This window comes from Pongo pygmaeus, chromosome 2 (assembly GCF_028885625.2).
Source record: "Pongo pygmaeus isolate AG05252 chromosome 2, NHGRI_mPonPyg2-v2.0_pri, whole genome shotgun sequence".
NCBI lineage: Eukaryota > Metazoa > Chordata > Mammalia > Primates > Hominidae > Pongo > Pongo pygmaeus.
Genome location: NC_085930.1, coordinates 146888298 through 146902992, shown reverse-complemented (window position 1 = coordinate 146902992; position 14695 = coordinate 146888298). Strand labels below are relative to the sequence as shown.

Below are 14695 nucleotides of genomic sequence, written 5' to 3'. Positions count from 1 at the left end.
CAGAAATTTAAATTAATGAATTTCCTTTTTGATTACATTCCTTTAGCAAGATGAGGGAAAAAATTAAAACATCTCATGTTGGCTTCTACCGAAACTTATAAACAAATAGGTAAAATTATTTTACTTATATTGTAGATGGCCGAAATATTTGTAGTTGTTATTATCTTGAGGCTTGTTACCATATTGTTTTTCTGAAACCATTTACTTGAGAACATTACCTTACTGACAGGCAAATGCTCAGTTTTAAAGACAAAAAGCAAAAAACAATACAAACAAACGAAAACCAAACAATTCATGATACATGAGTAATTCATTGAAAATGCCAAATTCTCACCAAAATGTTAGAACCACAGCTTAAATACTAAGATTAAACTTAGCACAGAACGCTACACAACAAGTGCTCAACACATCCATTCATGTATTGATAATTACAGAACATGCACTGAATGCTTACATGAGCCAGAAATTGTGCTAATAAAAACTCTGCAGCTGGGCGCGGTAGCTCACGCCTGTAATCCCAGCACTTTGGGAGGCTGAGGCAGGTGGATCACGAGGTCAGGAGTTTGAGACCAGCCTGACCAACATGGTGAAACCCGTCTCTACTAAAAATACAAAAATTAGCCAGGCGTGGTGGCATGTGCCTGTAATGCCAGTTACTCAGGAGGCTGAGTCAGGAGAATTGCTTGAACCTGGGAGGCGGAGGTCGTAGTGAGCCGAGATAGTGCCACTGCACTCCAGCCTGGGTGACAGAGTGAGACTACGTCTCAAAAAAAAAAACCCTTTGCATAAATATCTTCTAAACCATCACAATTTTTGAAGATTTTGTGTTTTTTTTTTTTTCTTTGAAAGATGAGGAAACCACGTTCTCTGAAATCATCCCTTGGTTATCAACTTCAACTAATTCTCATTCCATATCTTTATATTTCCCTGGCTAATACTTAGCATAGTATATGTTGGTTAAATCTAATCTAATTCAGTATTATTTCAACTGAGGTACAAGGACAGTAGTTTGACGATGTAATAAAGTAATTTTCTGAAGACAGTCTCAGATGTTATACGAGAGTTCCTGTTCTGCATATTACTAGTAATAAGCTGAGTATAAAAAACTCACATCCATTTAAGAAAATGTGGGATGGACCCCTGACTTTCAAATTTCAAAATCTCAAAATAAAATGGGGATTGGAAGCAAGTAAATTTGGTTGTCCAAAAATACTCTAAGATATTGATAAAGCACTGTATTTCTTCCCACATTGTCCTGACTTTTACCATTTTGCTGATGTGAGCTGCATCTCAATAGGCTTATCCCTCTGTAACATCTTCACAAAAATCTGTGGTAACAATTCTCCATCAACCAAAACTAGAAATAAAACAAACAACAATGATTAAGGAAATTCTTTAAATCTACCAAGTTCATCAATTAAATCATGTAGGTGCCACTGAAAGCTCCAGCCTACCATTTACCAGGGTCATCGATACCTGGGGGTTTTCAAAAGCTAAAACTGAGAAACATTTCAGTGCTTGCATTCGAACCTGTAAAAATAAATGAACAAACAAAAAATGCATTTATTTTAATTTTGCAAATGCAAATTTTAATGTCTCAGAATCTAAACGCTTCTAAAAAATTATGTAAATCTGCTTAAAATACTAACAGGCCTCAAAGAAATAACAATAACACCTGTACAGCTGAAGAGTACAGTAAGTTAAAATTAACTATAAAAGTTAAAACTAATTTTGAATAGAAAAAAAATGAGGAAGTAGCAATTTAAATTTAACTAGATAAATCCCTAATCAAAGTTAAAAGAACACTATACAAAATACAGTTGGTAAGACAAAGAGAACTTAGTAACAATTAATTACCAAGTGGCTTTCAAGGCAAATAAAAAAATAGAATACTTTTATGTATGGATTGGAGACAGGGAACAGAAGGAGAGGAAAAAATGTTACAATAAAATTTAAGAAGCACTAACTTTTAAAACACCCATGAATTGTGCTACTATTCCTGAAAACTAGGTTACTGGTTTGAGATAATACCAAGGGCCCAATCTCTTAACCATGTATAATATGCTTTACAATTTCCAGAAGCTCCTAAGAGATATATATATTTTTTTAATTCTTTCCATTCTAATCCAATCTAATCCTCACTTCTAAGTCTGAGTCTACATATGATGTTTTAATGTGGAACCTGAGGTTGACAAGCACTCATAGGATAGGTAGCTGGGGTATGAAGAAGCCCTGCCCCTCACTTGGGCAATGCTCTGCAGCACTAGCATGTGCCCACAGGAGGAACCTAGAATATATTAATGGCACTTTGGTAATACAGCAAGCCCTGGCAGAAGAGTAATGTTATCAGACTAGTCCCCTTTCCACAACCTGTAGGTTTTTCAAATCATTATAGTAAATAAGGAAGTCTAGTGCAGAAAAGATACGAGAAATGGAGGAAGAGCTGGGGGAATTAATGAAGCTAGAGGAGATGAAGTAAAGGAACAATAAACAGCCACCCAAACAACTGTTTCTTGATGTGCAAGTGCTGACTGGTTTAGCCTCTGTATGGCACAGGAAAGAGGAGGTACCTCTCAGTATATATTTATTTCCCCTGCCTCTGGCTAGTTTGAAGTTAGTTCCACTCTCCATTCCTATCCTTATGAGCTCTTTACCAAGACTAAACTAGATAGCTGAGGTAGGGAAAACATACACATTAGTAGGCCCTACCTGAAATAAATTTAAAGACTAAAAGGACAGGCCGGACGTGGTGGCTCATGCCTGTAATCCCAGCACTTTGGGAGGCCAAGGCAGGTGGATCACAAGGTCAGGAGATCGAGACCATTCTGGCTAACACGGTGAAACCCTGTCTCTACTAAAATATAGAAAAAATCAGCCAGGTGTGGTGGCAGGTGCCTGTAGTCCCAGCTACTCGGGAGGCTGAGGCATGAGAATGGCGTGAACATGGGAGGCGGAGCTTGCAGTGAGCCAAGATCGTGCAACTGCACTCCAGCTTGGGCAACAGAGTGAGACTCTGTCGCAAAAAAAAAAAAAAAGACTAAAAGGAGAGAATGGAGTCACTGCAAGAGGACAGAAGACAAAAATGACTGCTTCCCTGTTCTGCAAGTAACTCCTGCAATACCCAACTCTAATGTTACACAATTAAAGACTACATGTCAATATTTGCTACAACTTGTAGATGGACAACGATGAACGGCCAAGGTTTTAACTCAACACCTGGTAATATGACACTGCTTGCTTTCATATATAAAAGAAAATTTAATTAGTTAAGTCTGAAAACTCTTTACTTTTCAACTCAAAATACAAAACATAACACATTTTAAATGTTGATGTGTATGCAGGAATATGCTAAGTCTGAGACACTGTGGTTAAATAAAGGTCTCAAATATGAAATTCAATTCTTTCTTGATATAGAAAGCCACTGCTTCTATACTTCAAGGCATCATGGCACTGGTAGCTATCCAAAAGAGATTTTAAATTTAATGGGTGCAAATCAATAAGAACTCATGGTACAACTGCATCCTAAAAAAAACAGAGATACAAGGGCAGCTTTTTTTTTAAAGAGCATTCTATAGCTAAAATGATGCCCTATAACATTTTACTGATAAAATACTACTTTTGATCACAATTAAAAATTTTGATCACAAAGAAACAATAAAAATATGTGGGTCTCTTTCTAGAAATTACAAACAAGGTATACAAATCTGGCCACGATTTTTAACTTCTTACTTTGTAGGACAGTGAGGTTAGTAGGTGAGCAATATTCTGAACTGCACCGTGGTTAAATAAAATTGTTTGATGATCTGGCCCCTGTAAGAAAAGAGAATACAACAATATATTTAGAAGAATAATGACTCATTCCAATAAAAGCACATTTACTTAAATGTAGAAAACCACATTCACTACAGTATAGAATCCTGTTACTCTTTGCTTAAATAAACTCAAACCTCAAAAAGCAGCACAAACACTGTGTTTAGTCCTGCAAAGGGCTACCATATCTTAACTCATTCCAGTTCTAGAAATGCTGCCTCTTTACCTCCTAGAAATATAGAAGTGGGTCCAGAAGCTATATTGCCACAAGTCCTCTGCAATTACTAAATAGAACGCCCAAGTCCTCTGCAATTATTAAATAGAACGCCACCACAGCAATAGAGCCACGATGAATTCTGCATTTCATGTGCACATTATTGCCGTATGCCCACAGAAAACAGTGGCAGAGTCATTCTTACAACTTAGAACTGATGAGCTAGTCAGGGGAACTCTAAAAATGAATTGTAAAAGGAATCGGACCACAGACTAACCTACCTTAACACATCAGGGAGGTCTGAATAATGCTATAGTGGGAAACACAACACTCCATAACTGGGAAATGAACAACAATGTGTTTTGGTTTCCATATTTCTATCTCATTTTTCTTTTTAAAAGTATCAGTTCAGCCAGTGGCTCACACCTGTAATCCCAGCACTCTGGGAGGCTGCTGGGGGTGAATCAGGAGGTTGGGAGATCAAGACCATCCTGGTCAACATGGTGAAATCCCGTCTCTAGTGAAAATACAAAAATTAGCTAGGTGTGGTGGCACACGCCTGTAGCCCCAGCTACTCCAGAGGCTGAGGCAGGAGAATTGCTTGAACCTGGGAGGCAGAGGCTGCAGTAAGCCAAGATCGTGCCACCGCACTCTAGCCTGGGCAACAGAGCGAGACTCCGTCTCAAAAAAAAAACAAAAACAAAGACAAAAAAGTATTGGTTCTTAAAAGAGTAGGAAGGTAAAGAGATAGGAAAATGAAGGTTTTTTTCCATCAATTCTGTTTTCTACTAATCAATGTACTAAAGAGCTTCAAAGTGACAGAAGCTAAAATTAATGCAAAGTTTCAAATTTGCCATAATTCTTATTCATTCATTTTATGTCCAACCTTACCCAATCAATTAATGAAAAATCAGCTAAAGCCAACACAGGAATGATATTTCATGCTTGTCATCATTCAGAAGAGAAAAATATCACAAAGGTAGGCTATCGGTCTGGGCTCACCAAAAGAAACCAGTCATTGGTCCAGCAAGTGCTCTCAAACCAATTTTTCCAACCCATTATTTAAGCAAGTAACAACTGTCGTGAAGATGCTCGTTCTTTCTTGAGCCAAAACACCCATCATTTGAAGTGGGGAAATTAGCATTCATACTTCTGAACAGCACAATCATCATATTCTACTTTATAGGTAACAATCCCCAAATATTTTATGTATTATTAAAAGAATCTGTAAAAAACTCAGCAATTTCTCTCTTTTTCCATATGTTTTCTAACTTTGAGTTTCTTATTTTTAATCACAATACAGTATTCCGCAGTTTGCTCATGCAAACCCCCACTGTATATTTTAGGTAGTTTCTAATGTTTTACTGCTATAAGCAGTGTTTTGTTGAACATTATTTGAAGCTGCATCTCAGTACAGATCCAGAGGTTATGAGGATAAATACCCAGAGTAAAATGGTGTGATATAGTTATTGTTACATATCCATCCAGAATGGTGCAAATCTATTTTTGTAATAACTGAAAATACTGACATTCTCAGGGCATTGGTTTTAAGTGTGCGCCCTTTCCTCCCACCTCATCCATGCATCGTCTGCAGTTATAAGTATAGGTACTACTTACTGGATACTGGACACCAGTGCCAGGCACTGCTTTAAACACTTCGCATGCATTTGTCTCATTTGCAACAAAGGAGTCCTTGGCTTATAAACACAGTGGTGAAGACTGAAGTAGGGGAGCCAAAGAAAACGGGTCTCGTAAGGATTCGACCCTTTTTTTCTTACCTAGTTACTAAATCATGAAGATAAGCCAAAATTAGCCTCAGCTTATGTCATCACACTAAGGCTTTTTAAGTTCCTTATCAATTTTGACAAGCCAGTTTAGACACTGGCAGAGCTTAGCAAAAGCTAAGTAGGCAGGGTGCTGCCTCAGCCTCTTGCACCTCATTGTTTTTCCACCTCTATCTGCAGCCAATCTGTTCTCCTGCCTTAAGGTGACCTAATACATTATATTTTTCAAGACATTTTATACAGCAAATACGTAAATATATTCCTCCCCCGAATACTATATACACTGCTCTAAACCTTTTCTTCCTTTACAATTTATCACAGAGATCATTCATATCAGTACAAAAAGAGTTTTCTCATTTATCTGTTGGCCTTACTCTATTATATGAATGTTCTAAACTTTAACTAGTACCCTATAGTTAGACACTTAGATTGTCTTCCATCTTTTACTAACATCATTTCAGCATATACCCATGTACTTGTAACTTTTTTCTAAGATCTGAATAATTTATGGCATATCCTTTCTAAGTTATATTTACAATGGATGGGGAAAAGATCAAGCACACTGCAATTCTCTCTATATATAATTGTTTCCTGGTGCTGACAAGACACCTTACTTTTTTCCGTCAAATTCTTTGCCTCAAAGATGGCAGCAAATACTTGTTACAAAAGAAGTTCTTCCTCCTCTCTGAGGTTGTAAACACAATTGTGTAAAAGCAGTTGTAAGGGGCCAGACGCAGTGGCTCATGTCTGTAATCCCAGCACTTTGAGAAGCCGGGGCAGGCAGATGGCTTGAGGTCAGGAGTTCGAGACCAGCCTGGCCAACATGGTGAAACCCCATATCTACTTAAAAAAAAAAATATGAAAAGTAGCCAGGTATTGTGGTGCACACCTGTAATCCCAGCTACTCGGGAGGCTGTGGCAGGAGAATCGTTTGGACCCAGGAGATGGAGGTTGCAGTGAGCCGAGATCGCGCCACTGCACTCTAGCCTGGAAGACAGAGCAAGACTCCATCTCAAAAAAAAAAAAAAAAGCAATTGCAAGGAAGGAATTAGTGGCTGAACCAACTAGCGAGGAGGATCTGTCATTTGAGACTTATCGGTCTCTCGTTCAGCTTTCTCCAAATCAACCTGCAGGAACCTGGTGGTTAGTGAGGCAGCATCCATTGGGTGGGAAGCATCTAAGTCCCCATGGTCTTTTTTTTTTTTTTTCCTCCCCAGAGATGGGGGTCTCACTACGTTGCCCAGGCTGGTCTTGAACTTCTGAGCTCAAGGGATCCTCTCGCTTAGGCCTCCCGAAGTGCTGAGATTATGGGCATGAGCCACCACACCTGGCCTAGCTCTCATGGTCTTAAACTCCAAAAAATAGGCTCAGAAATCTGAGTAAATACTTTAGAAATAGCAACAATTTGGAAGTTAGAATTTCAACAAATACTATTTCTAGTGGGTGTTTTCTGCTCAATAAATCAGAAAATTTCAAAAATATAATTATGATTATATTACAACACTAATGCTTTAGTGATCTCTCCCTTTTTCCCTCCCCCAAAGTATGTAAATTTATTTAATATTGACACCAGTCAAAGCAAATTAGTAATTTTAAGTTTTGTCATTTAATCTTAGCTTAACGTGAGTCCCTACAAATGAGTCTTAAAATTCTATTATAAATCTTATTTTTAGCTTATATGCAAAAAAAGATCAACATGAAAATAAAAGGGTTTTATATTTAATGACAATACATGGACCATTGGATCAGTTGTTCTCAAAGATACATGTTGTCAGTATATTGGTAAAGTTGTTAATATTGTATTTTAGGCTTTTACTATCGTCACTGGATTTATAAATGCTATACTGCTTCTTGAAGCCTAGCTATGTCTCAGAATATTTAAATGTGGTTATTTAATTATAGTGGCAAATGCTAATTTCTCCAATTAAAAGGTGAGTAAAGGTGACTTTCTCTGATAACATCTTCCATTCTGTCAGTGGTATGAGGCTGGCTGTTAAATCATTATCCTCAGTTTAAGTTTCTCTCCAGCAAAAAAATAGTGATTTAATGGTACTCTATAATTTCAGCTAAAACAGCATTGAGAAGTTTCAGATGAGCAATCCCTATGTTGAAGAGTTTCTGATGAGTAATCCCGAAAGCTATTTAGGTAACTTCAGGAATGGAATTATTCAAACTTCTCATAGCTTAAAATAATTTAACATGTAGTTATTCCTCCAGGTCCAATTTTCAGTAGCCTTTTGGGATTACTGTGGTTATGATTAGTAGATGCTGTGCTCTGTTGAACACTCAGTGATAGAATTTTATTTTATTTTATTTTTTGAGACAGGGTCTCGTTCTGTGACTCAGGCTGAAGTGCAGTGGTGCAATGACTGGTTCACTGCAGCCTCAACCACCTGGGCTCAATCGATCCTCCCACCTCAGTCTCTGGGGTAGCTGGGACTACAGGCACATGCCACCATGCCTGGCTAATTCTTTTGTATTTTTTGTAGAGATGAGGTTTCGCCATGTTGCCCAGACTGGTCTCAAACTTCTGGGCTCAAGAGAACCACCTGCCTTGGCCTCTCAAAGTGCTGAGATTACAGGTGTGAGCCACTGCACCCAGCCCCTGAAAAATTTTTAATGAGGCATACAGTTCTGGAGCATCTTCCTCAACTTGCCAGGTTGGCTATAAAGCGTCATTTTGTTGTTGGAAAATTCTAGGCCTTGATGGATTGAGCTCATTTTAAGCAAGTGAGTTGCAACAAAACTGTCACTTTCTTAAAGCCTTTCTTTCCCCACCTCAAGAGATTATAAGGCATTGTTTGATATCTCTGCTCCTATGAGTTGGCCCACACTTTGTCAAAGTAATCCAAGAACAGAAACTTCAAAACTTTTTCACAAAAATCTTAAATAGTACTGAATAGATTGTGATAATCAGCTAGGGTTTGTTTGGAAGGGGGTTTAGATGTCTAAATTACAATGTAGAAACTTTTCCTAGAACCGGGTGATTTAGGTTTCATTTATTTGGAAGGCTGTTCTAAAACAGCAGAGACCTGTGTCTTCCAGGTGTTCTCTTATCCCTTCTTTCCTATAGTTCCCAAAGCTCCTTACTTGCGACTTGTATTATAAATGATAGGATCTATTATAAATGATACAATATCATCAGAAGATAATTATTTGGTTAGAAGGTAGAAAATGTGTAGAAATTAAGAAAGATCTCAAGTAATCACCCATGGTTATCAAAAATGATACATTCAACATATAATCTATAAGGCAAACTAAATGGCACTTCATAGAGAAGAAAGAGAAACTTCACTCAACAATGAGAAGAATCTCTCTCATTTCTCCTTATACGAGATCACTTAAACCAGTTTCCAGTAATAGGGAACAAGGGTGAGGGGAAACAGTCATGATCACACATTGCTGGTAGTATAAAGTGGTATAATCTTTATAAAAAAAAAGTGGTAAAATTATAAATACATATATTCTTTGACCCCAAAATTTTATTTCTTATAAAATGCCTTATACACAAGGTATTTTTTTGCAGCATTGTTTTGTAATAGCATAAGACTGGAAACAAACTAAATGCTCAACAATAGAGGACTGGATAAATAAATCTATACACTAAAATACTATGCACTGTTAAAAAAAAAAAAAAAAAAAGAATGAGGGAGAGGTCCTTATGTACTGATATGGAATAGCCTTAGAGATATGTCAAGTGAAAAATGTTAAGGTGCAGAACAGTATGTATGGTATGCTGTCATTTGTGTTTAAATATATATGTATTTTATAAATAAATATATATATACACACACACACGTCTACTTATATATGTACAGATTACCTCTGGGACGGTACACAAAGAAGGTACATCTCTTAAAGGCATAGTAAGATTTTACATTATAGATAACATTTATTCTGGTTCTTACTTTACAGCAGTGGGAGAAGATCTGACAGATGTACTCCTGGGTATAGCGGGACCTGCTAAGCAGTGCCATGAGATGCGGTATCACTGTGGCATCCTAGGGAAGGAGAACACAGCAACAAGAAACTCAGGCACCATGAGTACATTTGATAAAATATAAAATATTTCCACAAGAAGGTAGTCAAATCTCTTATCTTAATGACAGCAAATCAAGTCTCCTTAAGGCACAGTGCAAAACAAAAGCAATGTGGCCATGAAAACTGTCTAGGCCAACGACAAAGAAAGAGGCTTCAACATTCACCCCTGGTAGCAAAATATGAGAACAGGAAATTCTCAATAACTCTCTCAAAAATTGCCTACATCCTCATGATAAAATCATTTCAATAAGAAGTGACAGAAATCAGTTCTGAAACCAAAATGTGAGGTAACTAGTACGTTATGCACTAGTAAATAGTTTATAAGGAAGAATTATTGTATAAAAATAAAATTTGAAAATTTTGATCTCTGAGATGTTAAGCACCAGTAAATACTAACAACGTCTTATAAAGACTGTAGTTAGCTATTTTCAATCTGTATAAGACGAGACAATTTATATGACTGGCAGCTTCTCAGGTACAGCCCCACTCTCTGCCTACTGCTGACACTGAACAACCTATGTAGTAGCACAGAAAAAGAGAAAATAATCAACCAACTCTGCTGCAAGTCTCTCCAAGAATTTCCTTTTATTTAGAACGCAGGCCAGGAGCGGTGGCTCATGCTTGTAATCCCAGCACTTTGGGAGGCCGAAGCGGGCAGATCTCCTGAGGTCAGGAGTTTGGGACCAGCCTGGCCAACACGGCGAAACCCCGTCTCTACTAAAAATACAAAAATTAGCCGGCCATCATGGCGCATGCCTGTAATCCCAGCTACTTGGGAGACTGAGACACAAGAATCACTTGAACCGGAGAGGCGGAGGTTGCAGTGAGATTACGCCACTGCACTCCAGCCTGGATAACAGACAGAGCAAGACTCTGTCTCAAAAAACAAAAACAAAAACAAACAACAAAAGAAAGCAGAAGGAATTAAAAGTTGAAAGGTATTTGGCTGGAACCACAGATAAAAAAGGAGACTTAGCTCAAGCTTCTCAGTCAATGACATCACAAGAGCTATGCTTCTCAAGAAGGAATGTGCATGCAAATTCCCAGGAGATGTCCTTAATGTACAGACTCTGATACTGTAGGTTTGGGGTAGGATCCTGAGTCAGCTTCCAAATGAGGCTGATGCCACTGGTCCACAGACCATACTTTGAGGATCCTCACCAGAGACAACAGAGGACAAAGAAAAAAACAAGAATACCCTTGTTGGGAGGAACAAGATTTGGGATTTTCCTTGGGAATAAAAAGAATGCCCAAGATATGTAAAAGCCAAGTAGGAAAACAGAAGGCTGCTGATTCCCTACAAGTAGAATCTCTTCCCCCTGTTTGTTAGTATAACCCTCTGTGTTTACACAAGTAGTTTAAAAACAAAATGGAAAACTTAGAAAACTTCAAAGAAAGTCAGATACTAAGTGCACAGAAAGAAAAGGACAATGTCAAGTGGGGGAGGGGGAAGGGGAATTGGGGTTTCACTGACAAAGGATAGTGAAGCAGGTAGCAGCCAAGATAGAAAAGGCAAATAGGTAGATTAAAAAGCCTCTATTGGGCTCCTAAAGCTATTTCCACCTCCTTCCTTTTCTCTAATGTTCTCACATTCTTCACTTTCCCTCAGTTACAACAGCCCCCATCCCATTTCTTCACATCTGCCCCTTTCTGTCAATTGTGTCTATATATCTGCAGTTTACAGATGATTAAGGCAAATAACAATTATTAAATACAAAATTTGCCCGAAATCACCCATCTGATAAACACGATTTCAAACTAGAAATCCTGCTTTTTACTGGACTACCTACCCCATCTCTATTCTACTGCCTGAGTTGCTCAAACAGCTTTTTAAACAGCTGGCCTCTACACACTCCAACTCATGGAAATCAGTTAATTACACCGAAACACTGTGCTAGTTCTTCCCCAATTCAACTCTTCACAAATTCTCCACTGTCTCTGAGACATAAAATATCTGAGGCATAAAATATCTGAGGCACAAAATTGAAATGTTTCATAATTTAGATACTCTAAATTTAACCTCCAGGGGTCTCAATTTTCTCATGTAAAACAGCTGGCATAGATTAGAATTTTCCAAATGGTGCACCAGGATCCATTAGTAGGTCATGAATCAGTTGAGAGAGTAAGGTGGAAGGAGTTTAAATAGTTGGCCAGGATCAACTTCTCCCCTTATTATGGGATTGAGGGTAGGTGAGAAACTTCCAAGGTAAAAAAGACAGGTGACTGGCTTACTCTCTTTGCAAACATTACAATATGAACTACAGGAAAATAAACTGATATTAACTAAGTCCTCTATGGGATCCTTTGAGCAGGATGTTTATAGTAAACCAGCAGTTCTCAAAGAAAGTACTTTGAGACCAGCAGCATCTGAGTTGCTTGCAAATTTGTTAGAAATGCAAAACCCAAGACTCACTGGATCATAAACTGGAGGTGGGGTCTAGCAAACCCTGTTTAACAAGCCCTCCACGTAATTCTAGTGCAACCTCAAGTCTGAGAACGACTGTAGTAAACACTCTATAGATTTATGAGGCATGACTCCCTGAAGAATGTCACAGAAAACCATGAGGTATAAAATAAAGATGTTAGGCTGGGCGCAGTGGCTCACGCCTGTAATCCCAACACTTTGGGAGGCCGAGGCGGGCGGATCACGAGGTCAGGAGTTCGAGACCAGCCTGGCCAATATGGTGAAACCTCGTCTCTACTAAAAATACAAAAACAATTAGCCGGTCATGGTGGTGCACACCTGTAATCCCAGCTACTTGGGAGGCTAAGGCAGGAGAATTGCTTAAACCTGGGAGGTGGAGGTTGCAGTGAGTCAAGATCAAGCCACTGCACTCCAGCCTGGGCAACAGAGCAAGGCTCCATCTCAAAAATAAATAAAAGAAAATAAAATGTTTCATAATTTAGGTGCTTCCTACTGTGTGAGGTGACCCATAAATCTCACCTACTGACCACCTTATGTATCATTAAGTGCCAGAGGAGTATGTGTCTGATGTAGGAAGGACAGACTAGGGAGCCATGTGACATGTCTCCTCTCCATGCTTGCTTTGTGTATTCCTCTTGATTACTTATAGTCTTGAAATATTTATAAAGCCTGATTCTGGATAAGATCTCTGACTCCTATGTGTACAATCTGACAATATGATTCGTTGTGTTAGCTCAGATAATCACAACCACCATTTTTTTAAAGAATGAAAAATGATAGCATAGAAACCAGAGGGCATTACATCTGTGGAACTATGTCATGAAACTTGTCTCAGGATTCTTTCACATACACATACATACATACACATATACACATATATACACACACATACACAAATTGACATGTATAGTGAGGCAATGGAAAATATGCTTCTTGCTGTGAACTGTGAATAAGAGTGTTTAAAAATATTGGCCCAATTGTCAGTAAGAAAGCCCCATGTAAAGTGACTATAATTTACAATAATCTATTGTATATTGAAAAATAGCTAGAAGAGGCCGGGCGCGGTGGCTCACACGCCTGTAATCCTAGCACTTTGGGAGGCCGAGGTGGGTGGATCACCTGAGGTCAGGAGTTCAAGACCAGCCTGGACAACATGGTGAAACCCCGTCTCTACTAAAACCACAAAAATTAGCCGGGCATGGTGGCACATGCCTGTAGGCCCAGCTGAGTAGCTCGGGAGGCTGAGGCAGGAGAATTGCTTGAACTCAGGAGGCGGAGGTTGCAGGGCTGAGATTCCTCCACTGCACTCCAGCCTGGGTGAGAGAGACGCTGTCTCCAAAAAAAAAAAAAAAAAGCCAGAAGAAATGAATTTGGGCTGAGCATGGCACCTCATGCCTCCCTCTCCACTTCTCTAAGTCTTATCCATTATTCAAAACCCAGATTAAATTCTAGCTTCTCTGCAAAGCCTACTCTGCTGGATTTCAACCGAAAGTCAGCTGAACTCCCTATCATTCATCTAGCGTAAAATAAACTTCTCTTAAGTTCTACATATAGAGAGATAAAAATGGGTCTTTTTAAAAATAGCTTGTAAATTCCTCAAAGTCTGAGACTATCTTTCACTTTCTTACAAAGCTGAGAGCAACTGATATTTGGAAATAAGCAAGAACTCAAATACTTTTTGAGACTTTATTTATGTACTTACTTAGAGACAGAGTCTGCCCTGTCGCCCAGGCTGGAGTAGGGTGGTGTGATCTCCGATCACTGCAACGTCTCCTCCTGGGTTCAAGTGATTTTCATGGCTCAGCCTCCCCAGTAGCTGGCGTTGCAGGCATGTGCCACCATGCCCAGTTAATTTTTGTAGTTTTAATAGAAATGGGAGTTTTACCATGTTGGCCAGGCTGGTCTTGAACTCCTGGCCCCAGGCGATATATCCACCTTGAACTCCCAAACTGCTAGGATTACAGGCGTGAGCCACTATACCCAGCTGAGACTTTTATCATTTTTTATTTTTAGTGAGAGGATCTCACTCTGTCACCTAGGCTGAAGTGCAGGGGCACCATCATAGCTTACTATAACCTCAAACTCCTAGGCTCAAGCAATCCTTCCACCGCAGTCTCATGAGTAGCTAGGACTATAGGCACGCGCCATTGCACCAGGCTAATTTATTTTTATTTTTTTCTTGTAGAGATGGAGTCTTGTTGCCGGGTGCAGTGGCTCACGCCTGTAATCCCAGCACTTTGGGAGGCCGAGGCGGGTGGATTACGAGGTCAGGAGTTCAAGACCAGCCTGGCCAAGATGGTGAAACTCTGCCTCTACTAAAAATACAAAAAATTAGCCGGGTGTGGTGGCACGCACCTGTAATCCAAGCTACTCCAGAGGCTGAGGCAGAGAAATGCTTAAACCTGGCGGGGTGAAGGTTGC

The 14695-nt window shown here is 39.1% G+C and overlaps 1 protein-coding gene across 8 annotated transcripts in view; it reads right to left on the bottom strand.

The window, feature by feature from the left end:
• ARMC8 (armadillo repeat containing 8) overlaps positions 1-14695 on the bottom strand; it is a 110632-nt gene that overhangs the window by 59164 nt on the left and 36773 nt on the right. For 6 of the 8 annotated variants that reach the window (XM_054480745.2, XM_063662207.1, XM_054480749.2 and 3 more), the window contains 4 exons: positions 9717-9809; positions 3730-3810; positions 1455-1530; positions 1267-1357 (listed from right to left, as the gene is read on the bottom strand). In XM_054480745.2, coding sequence (XP_054336720.1) covers positions 1267-1357; positions 1455-1530; positions 3730-3810; positions 9717-9809 — 341 coding nt within the window. The remainder of the gene's footprint in view (positions 1-1266; positions 1358-1454; positions 1531-3729; positions 3811-9716; positions 9810-14695) is intronic. The other 2 variants (XM_063662205.1, XM_063662206.1) reach the window with 1 other exon arrangement.